The sequence below is a fragment of the Anser cygnoides genome, chromosome 1 (assembly GCF_040182565.1).
Source record: "Anser cygnoides isolate HZ-2024a breed goose chromosome 1, Taihu_goose_T2T_genome, whole genome shotgun sequence".
Lineage (NCBI taxonomy): Eukaryota > Metazoa > Chordata > Aves > Anseriformes > Anatidae > Anser > Anser cygnoides.
Genome location: NC_089873.1, coordinates 190,480,113 through 190,500,582, shown reverse-complemented (window position 1 = coordinate 190,500,582; position 20,470 = coordinate 190,480,113). Strand labels below are relative to the sequence as shown.

Below are 20,470 nucleotides of genomic sequence, written 5' to 3'. Positions count from 1 at the left end.
CACATTTCCCTTCTAAAGCAATATTGTTGGTTTTGCCTCTCTTTCACAGATGCTTTCGACTATATTAAGACATTTTTTAAGAGTATAGAAAAAATGGGAGTAAAAAGGGTGGGATATTTCACAGTATTTTCAAGCAGACAGTTTTAACTAGAAGTTAACAAACTTCTGCTGGTTTTTAGTGATTCAGGCCCATAAATATATACTGAAGTTGAGTTTCAAAGGCCATTTAGCACAGGTAAAGCCTTATGACACGAAAGTTTCACTGAGGTCATGAAGGCTTCCACAAGAGCAGATGCCAAACACGCAAAAGCTTGCTTCAGTAGGCGTGTTTTTTAAACTAACAACTGCCTCGAGAGAGCTAAACTTTTCCACGCAGTCACCTGCTTGCATTCCTCTTGCAAAGGCTCATCCTTAAATTGCAGCTTAATTTTATTTATTTATTTTTCATGGAAGGTTTAAGTCCTGTCTTGGGAAATTGAGTTGGTTTTGCCAATTGTAGACAAGAGTCCAAGGCCATGGGTTATCTCTTGTGAAGTCAGCAACCAGAGTTAGTGAGTAACAATAAGTACAGGTGGGATTTCATTATAGAAAAACTTCATTTAAAATCATGCATTTTATTTGTGTTTATTCAGAGGTTCGAGTTTTAATAATTCAGGCACTTAAAACCATGACATTTCGTACATTTTTCTTTGAAAACAACATCAAAACCCTAACTGGGCACAACAGCATTCCTCATAGTTTCCTGAATTTGAGGTTAATCATCCTGTACAGCACTGTCAGGACACAGAGGGTTCCTCCCTCAACAAACCAATCATGCTAAGAGAGTAAATGCAAGAAGGACCCCATTAGGTTTCCTGGCCCTAGAAAGTGAGCTTATATACCTTGTTTCCACTCGGAGGAAATTTGTTTTAATAAAGCCGTGGCAGCATATGGTCGTAGCATGTCGATTTTCCAGGCGGTGGGGCCACTAACTGGAACCATCTGATGTTTCCCCCTAAGCCTCCTTGATCTGCTGCTGGATTGCAGCTTAGAGTAAAACACAGTGAAGCCAAAAAGAATTGGGGAGAGGAATAAAAAAAAAAAAATCAGTAATTCAAATTGTTTATTTAACGAGAGCCTAGCTCTGAACGATTCCTCTTTTGAACCAAAGCTCAAACGCATTTGTGATTTGGGATTTATTTCCACAGACCATCAGACGTACCCCAAAGCTAAGCCGTAACAAACACTTTTACTCTGCAGACGGGGAGGAAAACAAGCCCGTGCTATCGTGTAATTAAAAAAGGAATTAAACCAAGCTCAGAAGTACTTAATAGTGGATTTCTGCAGAGGTAAACAGCCGATGCTGTGCATTAGGAACACGGTGAGAGAAGTCACAAGGGACAGGCGTGTTTGGCATTACCACAGCAATTGTTCCCTCGCGTCGTTGACTGAATACGAATACACCACGAGCACATTTCGAGCACGCCGCCTTAAAGTTGCCAGGAGGCCGGATTTTGAGCTCCCCGACCACGTTTCCAGCAGCTAAAAGCCGAGAAATGGGAAAAAGCCGGTGCCGGGGCAGGGAGGGCAGCAGCCAGCGGGCTGGAGGAGCTGCCAGCTCCCCCGGCACCGCACCAACCCCAGCCCGGAGCTCGGCTCTGCTGCACCTCCCCTCTCTCTCCCCCCTGCTTGAAGCTGCCACAGGAGCCGAGCTCAGGTGTCCCCGAGCTGCTTTGGGATCCCCCCTCCCCAAAAAACACCGCACTTGTTGCCTCCCCGGCTAGGCCCGGCCCTGCCCGGCGGGGCACCGAAGTTACTCACCGGCGGCGGCTCCTCCTGCCCGCCGGGCTGCCCCGGGCGGCCGTGCCCGCTCCGCAGGGCAGGGGACGAGCCCCGGACGGAGCTCAGGGGAGCCGGCTCGGTGCCTTCACCCCCTTCCCGGTGCCTCCCGGGGCGGCGGGGGGCGCCGCAGCCTCCGGCGAGGTCAGGCGGAGGAGGAGCGGCAGCCCTCCCGCAGCCGCCGGCGGCCCCCGGCGGGGAGTGGCGGCGGCCCCGGCTCGCACCGCCCCGGCTCCTCCCCGCCGGGGTCCTCGGCGCCGTCCTCCGCCCCGCTCCGCCCCGACGAGCCGGGCTGGGCCGGGGCATGGCGCCCGCCTTCGCCTGAGAGCAGCCGCCGGGCCGCAGCGGGGCACGGCGCCGCCCGCCATGGAGGAGGAGGACCCGGAGCTGGAGAGGTGAGGGGCGGCCTGCGCCGAGATGCCGGCCGGGCTCCCGGCGGTGCCACGCCTCAGCCCGGGGCCCGGCGGGGACAGGGCGGCCCGGGACGGCGCTGCGGAGCGGGGCCGGGCTCCGAGGCCTCGTCCCCGGCGGTGGCGGAGAGCCTGGGGTGAAGCCGGGCCCGTGGCTGGGTTTCCCCGCACACAGCGCGGGGCGAGGCCCCGAGCAGGAGGGCTCCTGTCTTCCTCCTCCTCATCTTCCTCCTCCTCCTCCTCCTCCTCTGTTGTGGTTCCGGACTCGCCGTGGGGGGAACTTTCACCTGCGCGACGAAACTTTGAATCCTCAGCCAGGCAAACGCAGCCTAGGACAACTAAACCTTCCTGCGCGATAGGGAAAACGCTTTATTTAAAAAATACGCGTGCTCGGGGTGATAGCGTTTAGGGATAAGGTTGAAAAGTATCGGGTGGCTCATGGGTTATAAATGAGGGCCTAGGGTTATCTGGTAAACTGGAAAGTTAAACTTCTCACAAATTTCGATCTTGCTGGGATAACGTGGTTCGTTTTGCGATCCGTACTGAATGCGGTGTCCCCAAATAAACGCCGTGGGGATCAAAATGCGTATGGAGATCAAAAGGCGGGTTGCTGCTTGAATATTCGGGTGCAGCAGGCCTTGCTGGGTTTGCTTTAGGATTAGACTTCAGGTGCTTATTTAGCAGGTTTGGGGGTTAACATTTCTATTTTATCTGTTGTACAGGCTGGGTTTTTTGTGTGCGCTAGCTGGTTTGTGATGGAGTGCGCTTCTGTAGCAGCGAAGGGATAACTAGGGGCTCTCAGAACTGCTCTCATGGTTCTGTCCCCTAACTTTTAAGAAAACATATCTGAGGGTGGTTAGACAAAATCACTTGTTTCTGCTTGTATCTAGTGCATATATTAAAATGGGATAAATGTGGCACCGCTGAGGTGGTAGAAAGCATAAAGCTTTCTAAGAGGCCTTTAATTCTTGGTAAGCTACTTCTGCTCTCCGATAATCAGTTAAATTATTAAAGCTTCTTTCTATATATGCACGGATGCTATTTTTGTCAGTGCCATTCCAAACTTGAGCCTTTTTCATTCACAGCCTATTGACTCTTTGCCACTCCTCCCTCTGTGCTGTCTTCCCCCTGGCTGCTGTTGGTATCCTGGGGATTTGGGTGCTCAGACAGCCAGCCCCCCGGGGTACAGCAGCTCGCCCACGGGTTACAGCAGACTGCTCCAGAGTCCCCTGCTGCTGCTCTCCTTTCCAGGAACCAGATTTGAAGTTTTGTCCTGCCACATAGCTTCAAGCTGATTCAGGACGTGCTATTCCTTTTTCCTGGCAGTGTGGTAGGATATGAGGATGAAACTTTGACTTACGGAGTGACACACGGTAGGGCTTAGCTGTACCATATCTTCAATCTGTGCTACTGTGTCGTGAGAGTTCAGGTGGCTCCATGCTCGCCATATAACCAGTATAGCGTACCTTATGACTATCACTTTCTGTCCTGGTTCTGCCTATCATTAGATAGTTCCTTTTTCATACCCTCAGCATTCATGACTCCTTTTTGCTAGTAGCACCCTGACTTCAATTCATGCTACATGCATTTAGATGTCGTGCTTGGGTACTTCTTGCTCTAAAATGTTTCTCCATGCAGTCTTCAAGAGTCAGGAGTAGACCTTTCTTTATCCTGTGGCTGGCAGACGTTACTCCTTAGTTTCATATCCAGCAGCTGCTACCTGTTGATCATACTCTCAGGTCAGTATCACAGCAGTGCTAGCTAGGTTTCATGATTTGTCAGCCCTTTATAATATGGCTTTAGCCTAAAAAAAATGGCAATTCTGTTCTGTAGCCACAGCGTTAACTTTGATTTACTGTTTCAAAATGTTTTTCTTTGGAGTATTTTCAGTAGTCTGTATGTGGACTTCTTATTTAATTTATGGAGGGGAGTGGTGGAAGCGTAACTGTTTTTGTGGGTGCTTTTTCGTGTGTGAATTTTGTGTCTCAGCATTCCAAACATTGATCTGCTAGGAGAAACCAGTTGTCCTACTTTTTTTTGTGATCATCTAAGGAGAGGTCTTTTCATCCTACTTGCTCTATCCTGTCCTTACTGCCGTGTTTTCCTGCTGTTATTGCATCTGACTCACGCTTAATCTTGTGTTTGATGCTTTCTTCACTTTAATAGGGGTGGTAGTCACTGCTGAAGGTGAATACGAACTTGGAAGTTACCGTGAGACTGTTACATGCTATGGATTTAAATACGCAAATAACCTAAGGCCAAGTTGGATGGGGCTTTGGGCAACTTGGCCTAGTGGGAGGTGTCCCTGCCCATGGCAGGGGGGTGGAATTAGATGGTCTTCAAGGTCCTTTCCAACCCAAACCATTCTATGATTCCAAAAAAACTGTGAAATATCACAAGTGTCTAAAATATTCCTATTTGCTACATGTGACTGAATTATTTCTTCTCTTCCATCTCTCCCAATAACCTTCGTTGGAAGTATGAACTGGCATTTTTCCCGTAAACTTGCTGGTATGTCAGTGAAGATCTAGAATGTAAGTGTGAAATACCTAGTTATTCTAAGAAAATTCTAGGGCAAACTCTTTTAGTATATAATTAATGGTGTTGGTAAGATACATGATCCAGGAGGGGGGGAGTTACAAATCATCTCCTAGGAACTGTTTCCCATGCAAGTACCTGTACTTGTTTTCCTATGTAATTTCTACTAAACATCCCCACTTTTTTATTTTCCCCTTCCTAAATTGTCTTTGTGCTTGGTGTCTTGTGTTTCAAGCACATCTCCTTTATATTCTCAGAGAAATCTTGTGTTTTACCATGTATCCAAATTCCGCCATAATCAGTTTTATCTCATCAGCTATAGATATTTCACAACCTTAAATATCACTCTTTATTAGAATTGCCTACCAAGCTTGGTTGGAGCATCATTTACTTCGAAATAAGTATTTCCTAAGGAGATACTGTACTAAATTCCAAGGAAAGCTACTACTTGGTCTTGTAACGAGAAACCTTTTGTTGAGAATTGATAACCTAATATTTTGCAGCACAGATGTCTCAGTTACACTTCTTAACAAGTAGGATTTACCCCCTGGAGAAATTAAATGATAGCTCTCACTATTCTTACTCTTGGTTTTTAAAATCTAGGTGTCATAATAGAGTTTGTCATTCTTTCCCATTTTGATGGCAAAAAGTGGTCTGCAAGCTAAAACCGTTGTTTGAACTGAGTGAGGATACCTCACTGCTCAAGCTGCTGAGAAAATCAGTGCAGAAATGTCCTGGAAATAGCACTTCTGGGGCTGGCAACCAGAATATTGAAGAAGTGAGACTCTTGATCCACAAAGGATGTGAGCATTAACGTGCCTGCTATGGAGTGCCTTTCCTTTGAACACACATTTAAAAGTTTGTGGCATATCTGTGCCTTCTTTATTCTTCCTTCTTTATTCTTGCTTGCAATATTCTGGCTTAAGCTTTTCTTCTGACATCCCTTTTCATCACATTTCCTAGTAAGTGTGCACAGATGGGACAAACTAGTTCCTAGAAGTTGATTATAAATTGCACTCCTCTATTGTAGAAGGCAGTATCTTCAGACCTTTGTTTGATTGCAGGTCTTGATATTATTTGGATGTAATCAGCACGCCAACATCCGCTTCTATTGCGTGGTCAAAGTTATAGAAGTCAGCATAAAACTGCGTCGAGAAAATAGGTTTTTAAGTAAACTGCTCATTTTTCGTGGGCTGGCAGCTAGGTGTCAGGACCTGGAGCCTCAGGAGGTAGGTTTCAGTGCTCAGGGGTTTGGGGAATGGCAGTGGCCAAGCAGCTTGGCCTTTCAGGTGGAGCAGTAATGGGCTGCAAGCAGTTGTTAATGCAGTGACAAGCTTTGGCAGAGGGGCATTTGATAAAATGTCCATTCTCTTACTTCAGGAGGCGCCGAATACAAATACTGCCTTCCTGCTCGTTGTTGTGTGCTTGTCGGTAGCTGATTGCGTGCTGTGAAGCAAGTCCAGTAACTCTATTGCCATCCCAGTTCTCACTGGGATCTTTAATGAGATGATGGCATGGGTGGAGGTGCAGGGTTTGTTAGGTGTGAGCTAAAAGCTCCTGGGCACACCCACGGAGGAGCTCGGAGGGACAAAGGCAGGTGGGAGAGCCCAGATAACGATCGATCGGGTGCTGATCCAGGTCCACCCTGCGGCCATCAGCCCACCAAGGACACATCTCTCCAGGCCTATAGGAGCTCGGGAGCACCACAGTGGGCAGGAACCCAGGGCAAGGACTAGGAGGAATAGCCAGCACCTCCGGGCCCCTCCCTGGGTGCCCCAGGAGAGGCTCAGCATCCCGCTGTCACACCCATCAAGGTGACTCAGTGCTGAGACACCGCCGGGACCTCAGGGTGCTGCTGCTGTGAGTATGGGGCACCCCAGGAGATGCAGGGGAAGGAGCACTTAGAGATTGCACAACACCTATTACAGGATGTTTAGGGGAGGGACCAAAGGCAGGGAAAGGGATGGATTTAGGTGATTTGGGGAGGAGCCAAAGTGGGAAAACAGGAGTAAGGGGATGGAAAGGGCTGGGCACCTGTGAACAGGCTGCTGGTGGGGACGTGCTTGTCTGGCCGTGCCCTGTGCCTGCTCAGCACAGGCTGTCCTATTTCTTGTTAAAATCCTTTCAAACTTTTTCTTGTCTGGGCTCTATCCTGCATTTGTTCTTTCAGAAAAATGATGGAGTCCCATCCCTGAATGAAGAAGAGAAAACAGATGCAATTTTTGCCCAACATCGGAGCCTTTAACATATTCTCCCATTCTTTAGGCACATGCACTTGTGATGCGAGTTGTTAGGGTTACGAAGTGAGACTTTTGCCTGTAACCTTGGAATATGGAGGAAGAAACCTCATCCCACAGAAGAGTAAATAAATCTTGGACCATTCTCATGAAGATAAAAAAAAAAAAATACATACACATATCTTCACGCTACTATATTTTGTTTTTCAGCAAAGCCTGATTGCTCGGAAAGGATTGCCACAGCCAGTTTTAAGTGGTGCTTGCTATCCTTGCCATGAAAGATGCCAGAATGATGACAGCGCTCTTAAATGTGCCCCTGCCCTTAATTTTCATTCCTGTTTTCCCTCCGTTTGGGTTTTTCTCATGTGAAAGTTGTGTGTTGTGTTCCCTTTGCTTATGTTGCTCTTCTTGGAACTGAATCAGGCGGCTGCAGGAATGTTTGAATTGTAACCGAGCTGTACAAATGAAGACAGCAAGGAATGCTGAGTCCCAGGAGGCCTTTAAAAGCAAATGTGACCCCGTTTGCATAGCTTTTAAGATTTTGACTGACTTGTGCAGCGAACGTAAGTTCAGTGAGTGGAAATGTGTTGTTTCAGAGATCATCTGAGCAGTTCTTCCCCTTTGTCTGTGCAAGTCAGGAGGGCTTTGTACAGATGCAGGGATTAGGAATAATGTTAAAAGACCACTATCAGGAAACAACTGCTGATAAGAAAGGAGGATTTTGACTTGCAAGGCTGCTAAGGTGGATGCCAAGTCAGCCTGATCTGTGATATAAACTTTGCAAAATAATGTCTCAAATAACTTAGGAATTATAAGCCATAAAGTTACAGAATTGATGTCACCATATTAATTTATTCTGATAGTTCCCGTAAAGCTGAACTGTAGCTGTTTAAAATGTTTTCCTGGTGTTTTATAACTCAAATCCTTTGGTTTATGTGTTTGATTATAAAATAGTGACAGATATAGTGGCTTTTAATCTGACTGCTTTACAGATTTCTTATAGCCAAATCAGAACGTCTGGTAACCACGATAGAAAAAGGTGGATTTCTTTCCTCTTTCCTGCCTTTTGTCTGGTATTTCTGTTTGAAGGCTCAGGGCAAGTTTTCAAAAGGCTGCGTGTTCCTGCCGTGCCCTCTGCTACCTGAGCAACCCGGTCTACTTTGTGAATTCTGGGTCTGGACAGTAAAATAAGCATTGTCCCGATTTCTCCAAGACCTGTGGACGTAACATCTCCCACGTTCCGGTGACAGAGCCTGTGTTTCTGACGCTTCTTGGGGTGTTGGGGAATTGCTGTGCCACATATCCCACTGTCTGGGGAGGCAGCAGTACCTGGCTAGGTTGATAAAGCAGTGCTTAGCATCTAGATGCAGGTAACTCTAACAAATGACAGCTTACCTGTGCAGATGCTCAATTTTTGTGGATGACTGGAGATGTAAAATGTCCTGGCGTTGGGATGAATGCTTAAAAAAGGAACTGAAGTATCCCAAGCACAGCTGCTACTGAGATCATACTAATAACCTCAGAGACACTTCTTTGAGGAACCTTAAACCAATGTGCCATTAGATTAGAGAATGTAGAAATAATAATACAAGTCTTAGTGCATTTCTCTTCTGTTGTTTCTGTGGACGCTTTCTTCTTGCAGAGCCCTTCAAATGCAAACTATCAAAGAAGTTACAATCTGTGAGTATTTGCATATCTGCCTGGCATAGACTTCACTTTTTCTGGCTGGAATGGTTTCCTCTTGAAACCAAGGAATATATACACATAATATGTTCTCGTGTTAAGACCATAAACTGAAGAGGGTTGGATCTTGACTGACAGATGTAAGCTGCTGTGTAACAGCATAAAGTTCTCTCATTAGCTACTGAAGGAGATTCTGTACTGTTTATGTGCATTCCCTGTTATGCGCGTGTAGTGTATGCAATTAAAGCCAAGACCCCGGTGTTTTCTGTGCAGACATAGTGACCTAAATGGTAATAAATGACTGTTGGTTGTTTAGAGCCCAGCACTATCTCCTTAGGTCTTCGCATGGGCCTGCTATATAAACTGCTTGCTTTTCTTCTTAGATCTGCTTCTTCTATTAAATGATGAGCCTTGACTTCTCTAGGCTCAGTTTTCGCTTAACACCAAAATCAATACTCAGTTGTTGTTTTTTTGTTGTTTTTTTTTGGAATCTTGTGGCAAAGCAATAAAATCCTGCTATGCTAATAATACTATAACACAATGAGACGTGACTTCCTTCAGCTTGAGTTGAAAGCTGTTGCCAGTTACCTTTTTGCACCGTGAAGATGCTGGCAGTCCTGCTCGCACAGCCTGAGCACCAGTAGCCGTCGTGGCACATCACAGCTGGGAGAGCAAAGCGATGCGTGCCCCCCTCTATCACCTTCTGCTTTCCATTCCTCGAGCCTTCAGTCTTACCCACATCAGTGTTGTTAGTGCTGAGCTTCGTGTCCTGGGTTTATAGCCAGGTGCAGAGCTTCCCTTTTCTGTCTTGCAATTCCTATTGCTTGATGTGTATAGTTGCTTACAGTTAACTAACCTAATTGTTAGCTTACGCGTTCAATTTATGTAATAAATGGCTCCCATTATCTGCTTATTGGTTTCCCCATTAACTTCAACCACGTACTGTAGACCGGTTATTAAAGTTTTACCTGAGATTGAAATTAATGTCTAAAGAGAACTGAAAGACCAACATTGTAGGAATTATCTACGATTTGCATAATTTACACTCTGACTTTTTAAGTGAGCATAGTTATTTAATTACTTTCATGTGAGTGTGGCTGTTTTTTCCAGAAGATCCTGGTAACGTAGTCATTTTGAATGACAGTGGTTCATCACCACAGAGATGAGCTCCTTTCTTCGACTGTTAAACCAAAGCTAGTGCAGTTTAACTACTGGTAGGTGCAGTGGTAGAAATTCTGTTAACTGACTGCTTGGTAGTTTGCTAGTGTTGTTGAACTGTGCTCAGAATAGATCTGCTGTAGTTGAAGGACTTTAGGAAGAACCTAAGTGATAGCAAGGGAGAGCATTCCCCAAAAGCACAGGGATTGTGCTTTTGGTGTAGTGTACCAGTTTTGCACGCTTTATTTCTACTCTCCAATGAAAATTAGTATTGCAATTGTATTTGCAACATTTCCTCTTTATTCCCTGTAATGAATTAAGCAATGGGCTCTCCACTTTATTTATGTAAGTGCATAAAGAGGCAAGTTCTTGTTTTCCTCAAGTGCTAACTTTTTTCCTCTTCTCATGTTTAGGAAGGCTGTGGAAGAGTTACTTAAAGAAGCAAAACGTGGGAGAACCAGAGCTGAAACAATGGGAGCTATGGGTTGGTAAGTTGTGCCAAGAGGAAATAAATACTATGACCAATGCCAAAATAAATTTTGCATTTAATGGGTAACAGAGGTCTTTGAATTTTAATTTGCATTGTGCTTAAATAATTTGTCTTCATCCAGGTATTAATGTGTCTGGGCAAAAATTTGACTCCAGATAAGAAAGAACTTGAAGAGAATTCTGCCTGCATAAAATTGCCTGACCGAATGTGTTGAAGGCAAAGCAATTGGAGAACAAACATGCTGAGAAGAGTCGTTCATCTCACAATAATGTATATGACTGATAAGAAGCATCCCAAACCCAAGGATGTTCACACAAGTAGTGCACCAATTCATTCAGATAAACTAATTTGTAGATAAGGTCTGGCTTCTTCCACCAACAGTATTACAAGATAAGCCTGTGCTGTTTAGGAAGTTCTTAGCTGATTTCTCAGCTGTGTTTGTTTTAGTAGCTCTGAAGAGATTAAACTGGTGTCTTGCTCTAAAAAGTTAATCTTATATTTTCTGAACAAGGCTTGAGGAGTCTTTTTGTGTATATTTTACCCAATATTTCTGCTAGGGATACAATTTATACCCTTTATGTGAAAATAATTAAATTGGTTTAATCTCCTGGAGTGCTTACAGCTGTACTGAATGCAGAATGCTTTTTCTCTGCAAGCCTTGCAAAATGGCCAGGTAAACCACTGCAGATAATCAGCATCATGAAGTGTTGTATGCATCCTGTTACTGAGCATTTGCAAGTTAATTCCAGGTGTGGAAACCAAAAATCTCTAATGGAAGATACCCAGGTGTCCCTGTGCAACTTCTCTGCCACTTGTGCAGTCTGGAATACTTTCCAGGAGCATGTATGGGTTTCTGCGCCCAGCTATTTCTTATTCCCTGTCTGCACAGGAGCAGTGGTCCTACTCAGCTGTCTGTGATGGTCAGCATGGGGGTAACAAGCAGTTTTCAAACACCTGAGACCTGTCAGAGGAGGGGATAGCCGAGGCTGCTCTGTTCTTCAGAACACCAGGTTGTTAGGCCAGAGCGGTGATAAAGATGTAGCAGAAGAGATGGCCAAGAAAGCTTCAGGAAGAGGAATGTTGTTGACATGGGGATTGGCACGGTGATATCCTGAACTGAGACTGATGAAGTAAGGATTCTTTTGACTGCAGAGGAACATGGTAATAGCTGTACTGGCTCAAAGGTGGGATCCATCTTTGCTGAGCCCTGTCTCTGTCAGTGGCCGATAGCTAGTGCCTAGGAAGTAGAGTAAGAAGAGTACAAGAAAATAGCATTACGTACTCAAGATACAATCACAGAATCATAGAATGGCTTGGATTGGAAGGGATCTGAAAGACTGTCTAGTTCCAACCCCCTGCCATGGGCGGGGACACCTCCCACCAGACCAGGTTGCCCAAAGCCCCATCCAGCCTGGCCTTGAACACCTCCAGGGATGGGGCATCCACAGCTTCTCTGGGCAACCCATTCCAGTGCCTTACCACCAGCATAATGAAGAATTTTCTCCTAACATCTAATATAAATCTCCCCTCTTTTAGTTTAAAACCATTCTCCCTTGTCCTATCACAATCTGTATGCGTAAAAAGTCACTCCGTCATTTTTATAAGCTCCCTATATGTATTGAAAAGCTGCAATGAGGTTTCCCTGTAGCCTTCTTTTCTCCAGGCTGAACATCTCCAGCTCTCTTGGTCCCTCTTCCTAGGAGAGGTGCTCCAGCCCTCTGATCATTTTCGTGGCCCTCCTTTGGACCCACTCTAACAGCCCCACATCCTTCTGGTGCTGGGGGCCCCAGCCGTGGACGCATCACTCCAGGTGGGGCCTCACAAGGGCAGAGCAGAGGGGCACAATCCCCTCCCTCCACCCGCTGCCCACCCCTCTGTTGGTGCAGCCCAGGATGCAGCTGGCCTTCTGGGCTGCAGGCATGCGCTGCTGGCTCGTGTCGAGCTTTTCGTCCAGCAAAACCCCCAAGTCCTTTTCTGCAGGGCTGCTCTTACCCAGTCTGTGCTCATGTCTGGAATTGTCCTGACCCAGCTGCAGCACCTTGCACTTGGACTTGCTGAACCTCATTAGGTTCACATGGTCCCACTTCTCCAGCCTGTCCAGGTCGCTCTGGATGGCATCCCTTCCTTCTGGTGTATCAACTGCACCACTCAGCTTGTGTCATGCGTAAACTTGCTGAGGGTGCAGTCAGTCCCACTGTCTACGTCATAGATAAAGATATTAAACAGCACTGGTCCCAGGACAGACCCTGAGGGACACCACTCGTCACCGGCCTCCACCTGGGCATAGAGCCATTGACCACCCCTCTCTGGGCGTGGCTGTACAGCCAATTCTTTATGGTCCGCCCTTCAAATCCATCTCTCTCCACTTTAGGGATCAGGATGTCGTGTGAGACTGTGTCAAAGGCCTTACAGAAGTCCATAGACTTGTACCTGTTCAGTTCCATCAGGTGGTTCAGTCCCGCTCTTCGCACACAGCGGGAGGGGCTTTGCTCCCCCAGCCCTTGCCCAGAGGTTCGGAGCTGTGGGAGGCACGGGAAGCTGACTGCCAGTCAGACTGAGGCAATCCCAGCTTCCAGCAGTCAGCAGCTCAGGATATTCTGCACCCATAGATCTTTTTTTTGGTATATGATACTTCTCCAGGAGGTTTTCCTATCTGAGTCTATCCACAGAGAGACCGATGGTAGTAATCCCATTTGTCACAAATCTGCTGCCATGGATTTTGGCTTAGGCTAGTGTACAGCTGGTAGATATGTCATCACAGGGGAGGTATAAAGCCCACGATAGGCAAACTCCAAATAAGACTTTGATATCCAGTTTTGCAAGCACAGGGACAGCACACCAGATAGAAGCTGCCACTGCTCTCAGCCCTTTAAAGGAATTCATTAAATATTTTTGGTGCTCAATTGTGCTGTTTGGTCTTTCTGAACTGGCCCAGCAATTAGGTGTTGCATTGCATATATCGATGAGATAACCAGTAGAATGCTTGGAAGGAAACTATGCACAGCTGAGTGTCGCACTCTATCAAAATGCCATCAGATGTAACTGATGTTACAGTAAACAGTAAATCCTGAAGGGCTTCAGAGATTAGATCCAGGACTGACATGTAACCTTGCAACTGTAAACTACTGAAAAGAAGGTAGCTGCTGCTCCCAGCTTTGTGGATACCAAATGAAATGAGCAAAAAAGTTGGTTCATCAAAATACACATTAGGAGACCAAATTTGGGAAAGTATAAACTGGTAGAAGCCACCAGAGATCATCACCAACTTGACTAAAGCACAGTCTTAACAGGTAAAACTGAAAGCCTCCATTGCTTGCCAAACTCAAAATGCATACAGGTGTGTTTCATGAGGACTTGTGGGATTTCCTCAGCCCTTTGTCAGAGGAGTGCTGGAGAGGGGAGATGCAAAAACCCTGGAAACATCTACTGTAGGGCCATCACTCCTGCATTGGCACTGGGTAGAGGAAGTAACTCGACCTGTGAAAAAATGATTTGTTCTGACATCTTTCTTTGGGTGAGGAGAGGCAGAGGCTACTACTGCTCATACTTCACAGATTCCAGTTTGTGTTGCTCTTCAGCAGCTGTTGATGCTGCAAAATACGTCTGGAGTCAGTGGTATTTGACAGGTTAATAAAGGGAAGTATGTGGGGAGGTGTCATTCACAGGGAACTATATCGTATATGCCATTACAAAGAGTGGAGTCTCCTGGTGGGTGTTGATGGCAGCAAAACCTTCTCCAGCAAGCCTCTGAACACTGTTGTGGGACTGCTTTCAGATTCGTGCCACTGCTCCATTACTTTCCAGAGTGATTAATTCTCCATAGTTCAAGTGCACGGCTTGAAGAAGTTTCCCAAGCATCCATACCTAGCTTTTTGCAGTCCTGTTGCGTGAGATGGATAGTCAGCTGCTGTTTGAGCTTGTATTGCAAACAGAATTATCGCAGAGCTGACAGTCATGTACCGAGTGGTCATCCGTCAGCCCATGGTCTCCAAGACAGAGATTCAGGCTTGAAATATAGAACGGTGTTGGTAGTATTTTTTTTTTCTAGTTTGGGAATGTTTTTGCCACTGTTACATTATCTTACAAGCTTGCTGTGGCTGGCACGGGTAGATGCTGCAACCTATGTGGTGCAGATGCTGGTAGAGGAAGGTCTTGTCCTAAGACTCTCTTGCCTATGGACCCATTTTGGAGCAGTTCTTGAAGAGCTGCTGCCTGTGGGCAGCCCCTGCGGGCTCAGTTTGGGAAGGATGGCATCCCTTGGGAAGGACCCCACATGGAGCAGGGGCAGAGAGGGACCGTGAGGGAGCGGCAGAGACAAAGCGTCAGGGGACTGACCGCAGCCCCTGTTACCCCTTCCCCTGCACCACTTGTGGGGGAGAGTTAGCAGAAGGTGGAAGGGGGGAAGGTGGTTTTAGTTTGCTTTTAGTTCTCAAGGCTCTGGTCTATTATTAGTTGGTAATAAATTAAATAAATCTTCCTTATGCTGAGTCTGCTTTGCCCGTGAAGATAATTGGTGAGTGATTTCCCTGTCCTTACATGTTTTTTTCTTCTGGTGTATAGGTCTGGTCTTCAGAGATCCTGGTAGCAAGTGAGCTAGGGCTGAACTGAACATAGTCTTTTCTGCTTTACTTTAAAAGCTTACCCAAAATAAGCTATAGAAAACAGCACATTGTAGGACAGTTTGTTCAGCTCTGCGTTGTCAGAGCAGACGAAGTTGCAAACAACAGATGAGTGTTAGAAGCATTAAATTGCTCTTAGTCCTATTTCTTTCAAAGCACTCCTAAAATTGCTCTCATGACTATAGATAGTTTTCTGTTCGGTATCAAATCTGCTGGTCAGAAGCACTGCAGAATGTGAAATAAGGAGGTTGAGGCAGAAAGCCTTGAGAGCATGGGAGCTGCGATATGCTGTCTTGTGTCTCATCTTTGCATGGATGTTACATCGCTACGCAGAAGCTGCAGTGTGATTCCGCTTCATCTTTTTCCTTTGGATGTAAAGAGCAGGAGGAAGGAGGTACAGACAGAGATTGCAAAGCAAGTATGGCAAAGCATAGTGATCAGAGCACAGGTTTCCATGCAGTGCCCTGCCAGCCGCATCTGGCTGCCCAAACCATGCAACTTGCTTTAGCAACTCAGTTGGCAAAACAGCCTCTAGCTGCTTTTTGTGCCTTCAGCCATTATTCTGTTAAATACCCTATTTTCCGTGGCAGTTCGGAAGTGCTAGAAATGTACTTGTAAGTTCATGCATAATAAACCGTTTCCTGGAAAGATCTGATACACTCCGTGTGCCAAGGCTGACAGTGCCAACCCTGTGTGACATGCTCAAAGACTGTGGTTCGTGGCTCTGTACTCCAGCGTCTTAGCAATGTCAGTGAGTTCTTCCGATAAAAAGCCTTAATGTACGCTTCTGTGCTGAAATACAGTGCCAAACCTGACGGCAGGCATTGCTGGAGAGTAAGACGGTTGACATTTTAAGTCCACTTCTGTGCAACACAAGTGGGTTTAAGTGTTGATTTGTGTATGCAAGAATGGTTTCTATTTATTTTCCTCGCTCAAATTGGAGAGTTGCCATTTCATCATTAGACAGCAGAGAAACTTTGGGGCGGAGGGGACCTGTGTTTGGAGGAGGATGGGTTTCTACATGGAAAAATAGCTTTTTAGTTTGTCCGAACATGCAAAACAAAGTGAACTATTACACTGAATGAAAACATTGCTACAAAACTGGAGTCAGTTTTGTAAACTGGATTGTTGTAGAGTTGCAGGTAGGCTGCTTTCTTTGGTCATGCCTGCAGTTCTGCTTCAGGCACACTTGAGTTTGAAACCTTAGTGCTCTTCTAACATGTCTTCTGAAAACAAACAAAGCATTTGCACTCTGTTGTGTGGAACTGCTCACTGGTTTGCAGATTGTGATCCACCTTGCATAGACTGAGCTTTTTTTGCAGAATTCACATTGAGGGCAGAGCTGTCATTGAATTGAACATCACAGGATCAGACCTACAGCAAGCCAAAGGCTTGTCTTCAGGGAAGTGAGCTATAGAAGTATCCTACATTTTTCTCACCATTGGAAATGCTGAAAAAGACATAAATGAATTAATAATACAGTTCGCTTTGAATCTTTGAATCAGCTCCAGATATGCCAAATATACGTGTAAACATTATGGATTTGTGTGCGTGCATGTGTAATGTAGCGTATGTGCCATACATCTCATTTCCATTTAAGACTTAAAGGCAGAATTTGCTTAGCTGAAGTCTGAAGTCAATAAAACCAAGGACTGACGTTTCTCTTCAGTGCCATGACTTATTGCTGCTCCCTGAAAACCCGGGGGCTCATTTTTATTGCTGTGTGATAGTGAATTAATGACATCTCTTAGCTGACTCTGAAGCCCTGCATTTCTCATCAGTTTTCATTCTCAGTATAGCTCAGGCAGCGCTCGTAGTGCCAAAAAGAAATAAATACTTCAGCAAGGTGGATTTATTTAGGGCAGATTGTCTCATTCTGGTGCTATATATATAAGTGCTTAATCAATACATTAGCTTTTAAGAAAAAGCAAGAGGAAGAATACGAATGTAAAATAGTTTGTACCTGGATCCATCCTAGGGAAAGTTGTGCTCCTTGGTTGGAAGTGTTGAGGTACAACAGTTTAATGCTGGCATAAGACATGCAGAGAAATTAAATGTTGGCTGTTTTGTGTTGTCTCGAGTGCAGCCCGTGCCATGGCATTTTCATTGCCATGTTCATAGCTGGTGTAGCTTGAAATGGAAACCCCATTCTACTGACAAATGTTAGCTGTGTACTTTCACTCAGTATTACAGCTAATGCATAATGACTGCCTCCCTAGTTTACAAAAAACATCTGTACAGAACATCTACATTTTTTAATTTGATTTTTTTTTAACCTGTGTTTGAGTAAAACAGTGTAGAGTTATATGCAGGAAGTTTACAAACTGTAATTATGTTATAGAAATATCAAGAAATGCATAGCAGAAATAAAACAGTGTGTCTGCTTAGTGTATATTTCTAAAATGACTAATTTCTTTGAGGATTTATAACAAGAACAATTATCAGTAATGGTTAATAAGTAGATCTGAAGTAAATTCCATGCACAGTTCAATATCATGAAGTATGCTATTTTCTTCTTTTTCTGCTTAGTCTGATTATTCAGAGTTATCAAAGGTTTTAAGTGGTCAGGGTATAGCTTCTTTGCTGACACAAAATATTCCAGTAGAATAGGTGATCTAACATTGCAGTGTTAAGATCATCCATCGTTGATTCAGTACGTGGTACTGTGCTCTCCTAACATCTCTGCTTTTTTGAGTAACCCCTCCGGTCTATATTAGCAGGCAAACTCACAGTAGCTCCCACAATAAACAAAGTCTTTGGAATGATTTCTGCTTGCTGAAGGAACGTATTCAAACTTCTGTTATTTTCATTCCATTCTCTAAGAGATGATAAATTGGGAGTAACTAGTACAACTGATAACAACAGGATAAATGTAACACGGAGTACTTGTTTACTAAGAGAAGCTGATAAATTACATGCAAAAGCATTAAGCTGCAAGAGGAAAAAGTCAGAAACAACAAAGAGGAGTTTAATCAAGTATCCTTTCTATTAAAGAAAAAGCATTTGATTTGGTGGTTGCTAAACATAGGTTAAAATTGGTATGCCTCCTTTGATTTATTACTACAGTTGTTTGGGTTCTTCATGCAAGTGTATCCTTTACTTTATGAGTATCCTAGTTCATTAAATAATCTATTATGGTCAGGATTGTGGTCATGTTAACCATTCTCATATGACTCAGAATGTGTTATTAAATATTTGATTCCTGAATAGCTAACTTAAGCACCGACAAACTTAAAATATGTCATCACCTTACACAGAGTGAGTTAACCATGAGTCTCGCCTTATCTGCTTCTCCCTGCACACAGCCTTGTGAAAATCACATGAACTTTCACTCCATTGAAGTAAAATAATTTTTATCCTATAAAGAGTAAGGTAAAAGGAGAATGAAGACAACCTTGAGCATATCTTTCTGTACTGAGAGTTTACACTAGGTGGCATGCAAGGAAAGCCAAAAACACAAAACTGTCTTAAAATTGTTGAAGTTAAACTCTCACATTTGTTTCAGGATGTTTTTATCCCCTATTTTGATTACTTTTAAATGTCTTTACAGGTTGAAATGTCCTCTTGCTGGTGCAAATAAAAGATTTCTTATTAATACCATCAAAAACACATTACCATCTCAAAAAGAACAAGACCAAGAACGTGAGCAAAAGGAAGTCAGTAAGGAGCCGGAGCCAAACAAAAGCAGGAAAGAAGAAAAACCAAAGAAACGCAGAATTCATCCATACACACCCAGCTTTCAGTCCAGAAGGAGAGTCAGCTACTCTCCTCCTAGGCACCGAAACAGGAACCAGCACACAAAGGATAAGTATGAAAAGCGATCTAGCAAACGATGAGGAGAGATGAGTATGTGCTGTTACAAGCCAAGAACGTCATTAGACGTCGGACTGCAGGGATGTTAGTTTTTTTCCAGAAAGAGATGCTGTTCAGAATTGATTTTTGAACCGAGTTGCTTGTGTGAGAAGTAGCTAGAGGTAGTTTTATAAAACGTTTCTTCGGGACCTTTAAGAGAAAAGCAGAGTGCAGCATAAATCTTTCAGTTGTCTGAGAACAGACATTCCCTTCCCGTTGCTCCTTTCCTCACTCCCCTTCTGACTAAGCTTAGGGTCTTGGTAATGGAGCGTGATACGTGCGTCACTGTCCAATACAACTTGTTTAGTCATGTCACCCTTTTGGAAATAAATTTAACTTAAGCAGAAGTCTATTTATTGTGTAAAGTTGGCAGAACTTATTTTTGCTGCTTAACCAATGAAGAAGTTTTGCTTGTTTGGGTTATTTTAGTTTTGCAGGATCTGGAAGAAGGGAAGACTGGTCAATGCGTGGCTAAGCACATCTATTTTGTATAGCATGAAAGAGTTTGGTTTCTTTATCATAAAAAGAACAAATTTTAAATGGGCAATGCTAGTTTTACTTTTCAGGAGGAGCTACCAGGAAATACCGACTTTGCGTGTAGTATATTCACAATCTTGTCATAGATAACATTAAACGTTACCCCTAAAAAGCCATAACTGCAATAATTGTCTCTGTTTAGACTTCCCTCTGTAAGGAACTAGTTTGAACAGTCTGTTGTCATGGTGCTTTCAAAACAATCCTTGAAGACAATTATGATGTTTTTGTCCACTGCTATGAAGTTTCCAAGTAAATGTGTAATACTAGAAATGCAGAGGAGATATTTAAACACAATCAAATGCTCACTTCCCAAACCTATGTGACGATTTTGTAGTGGTACAGTTCTTAAACTTGTGACTTTGAGCACATATAATACACATCAGCATATTCTATGTCTTTTTTTTCTGTTTATGTTACAATAACAAACTTCTGTGTGAAAAGGTTTGTATTTCGGTGTTCTCAGAAGTAACTGTTTTGGATATAAGTTTCAGTTTTTACGTGTGTTGACAATAAAATCTGAAATGTTCATTGAAGGTGGTTTTTTTTTGCCCTTTTTTTTTTTTTTTTTTTTTTTTTTTTACTTTTAATGGGTTTCTTATCTGAATCGGGCCTCTGTCGTCTGACAGAAAGGAGGAGTATCACTTCGTGGTCCTTCAATGCTGTGTCAGGGCAAGAGTGCCACCTATAGGCACAGCTCTACCTCGTCTTGCTATACTACCTGTCGTCTCTCGTGGGAAGATCGTGTGAGCTAGGAGATGGGGAGACCAAAGTGGAGATTGCTGTGACTGAATTTTGATGTAGCAGCTGAGAATTACTCTCCTAACAGGAAGGTAGCTAAACTGGTGTGGAGGGCAGCAGTGGCTGCTAGGCTCATTATCCAAGGAAGGGGGATACTTCCACATTTCCACTGAAGAGCATAGCTATTTTTCTCTATTTCCCTGCAGGAACCATAGCACTATAATGGAAGTCCCACCCTCTCAGATAATTTCCAATGTTTTAAATGGGACCAAAGAAAAAGTATAATCTTCGGAAAATTTAGGGCTATCTTTGATTTAAATAAACAGGTGTCATTTGTAGTCCTTATTTTACTAGACATTGCTTGTTTTCTCCTCAATAATTTTATCTGAA

General features: G+C 44.2%; 2 protein-coding genes across 3 annotated transcripts in view; one reads left to right on the top strand and one right to left on the bottom strand.

Annotated features, from left to right (window-relative positions):
• LNX2 (ligand of numb-protein X 2) overlaps positions 1 to 1,997 on the bottom strand; it is a 61,426-nt gene extending 59,429 nt beyond the window's left edge. Inside the window, exons 1-2 of one of the 2 annotated variants that reach the window (XM_048072783.2) lie at positions 1,801 to 1,997; positions 882 to 1,026 (exon numbers count right to left, since the gene is read on the bottom strand). The gene's annotated coding sequence lies outside the window, so the exon portion shown is untranslated. The remainder of the gene's footprint in view (positions 1 to 881; positions 1,027 to 1,800) is intronic. The other variant, XM_048072782.2, reaches the window with a different exon arrangement.
• Positions 1,998 to 2,056: 59 nt separating this feature from the next.
• LOC106041156 (uncharacterized) lies at positions 2,057 to 19,870 on the top strand. The gene is made up of 3 exons (XM_048072786.2): positions 2,057 to 2,213; positions 10,258 to 10,332; positions 18,504 to 19,870. Exons 1-3 carry the CDS (start codon positions 2,185 to 2,187, stop codon positions 18,787 to 18,789), a joined length of 390 nt encoding a protein of 129 aa, XP_047928743.1. The 5' UTR covers positions 2,057 to 2,184; the 3' UTR covers positions 18,790 to 19,870.
• The last annotated feature ends 600 nt before the right edge of the window (positions 19,871 to 20,470 follow it).

Excerpts from the sequence above, each read along its gene's own strand:
- LOC106041156 (XM_048072786.2), top strand. The coding sequence starts at position 2,185 with ATGGAGGAGGAGGACCCGGAGCTGGAGAG. Across the intron at positions 2,214-10,257 it reads GAGGACCCGGAGCTGGAGAG|GAAGGCTGTGGAAGAGTTAC; the intron begins GTGAGGGGCGGC and ends TCTCATGTTTAG. Across the intron at positions 10,333-18,503 it reads ACAATGGGAGCTATGGGTTG|GTTGAAATGTCCTCTTGCTG; the intron begins GTAAGTTGTGCC and ends ATGTCTTTACAG.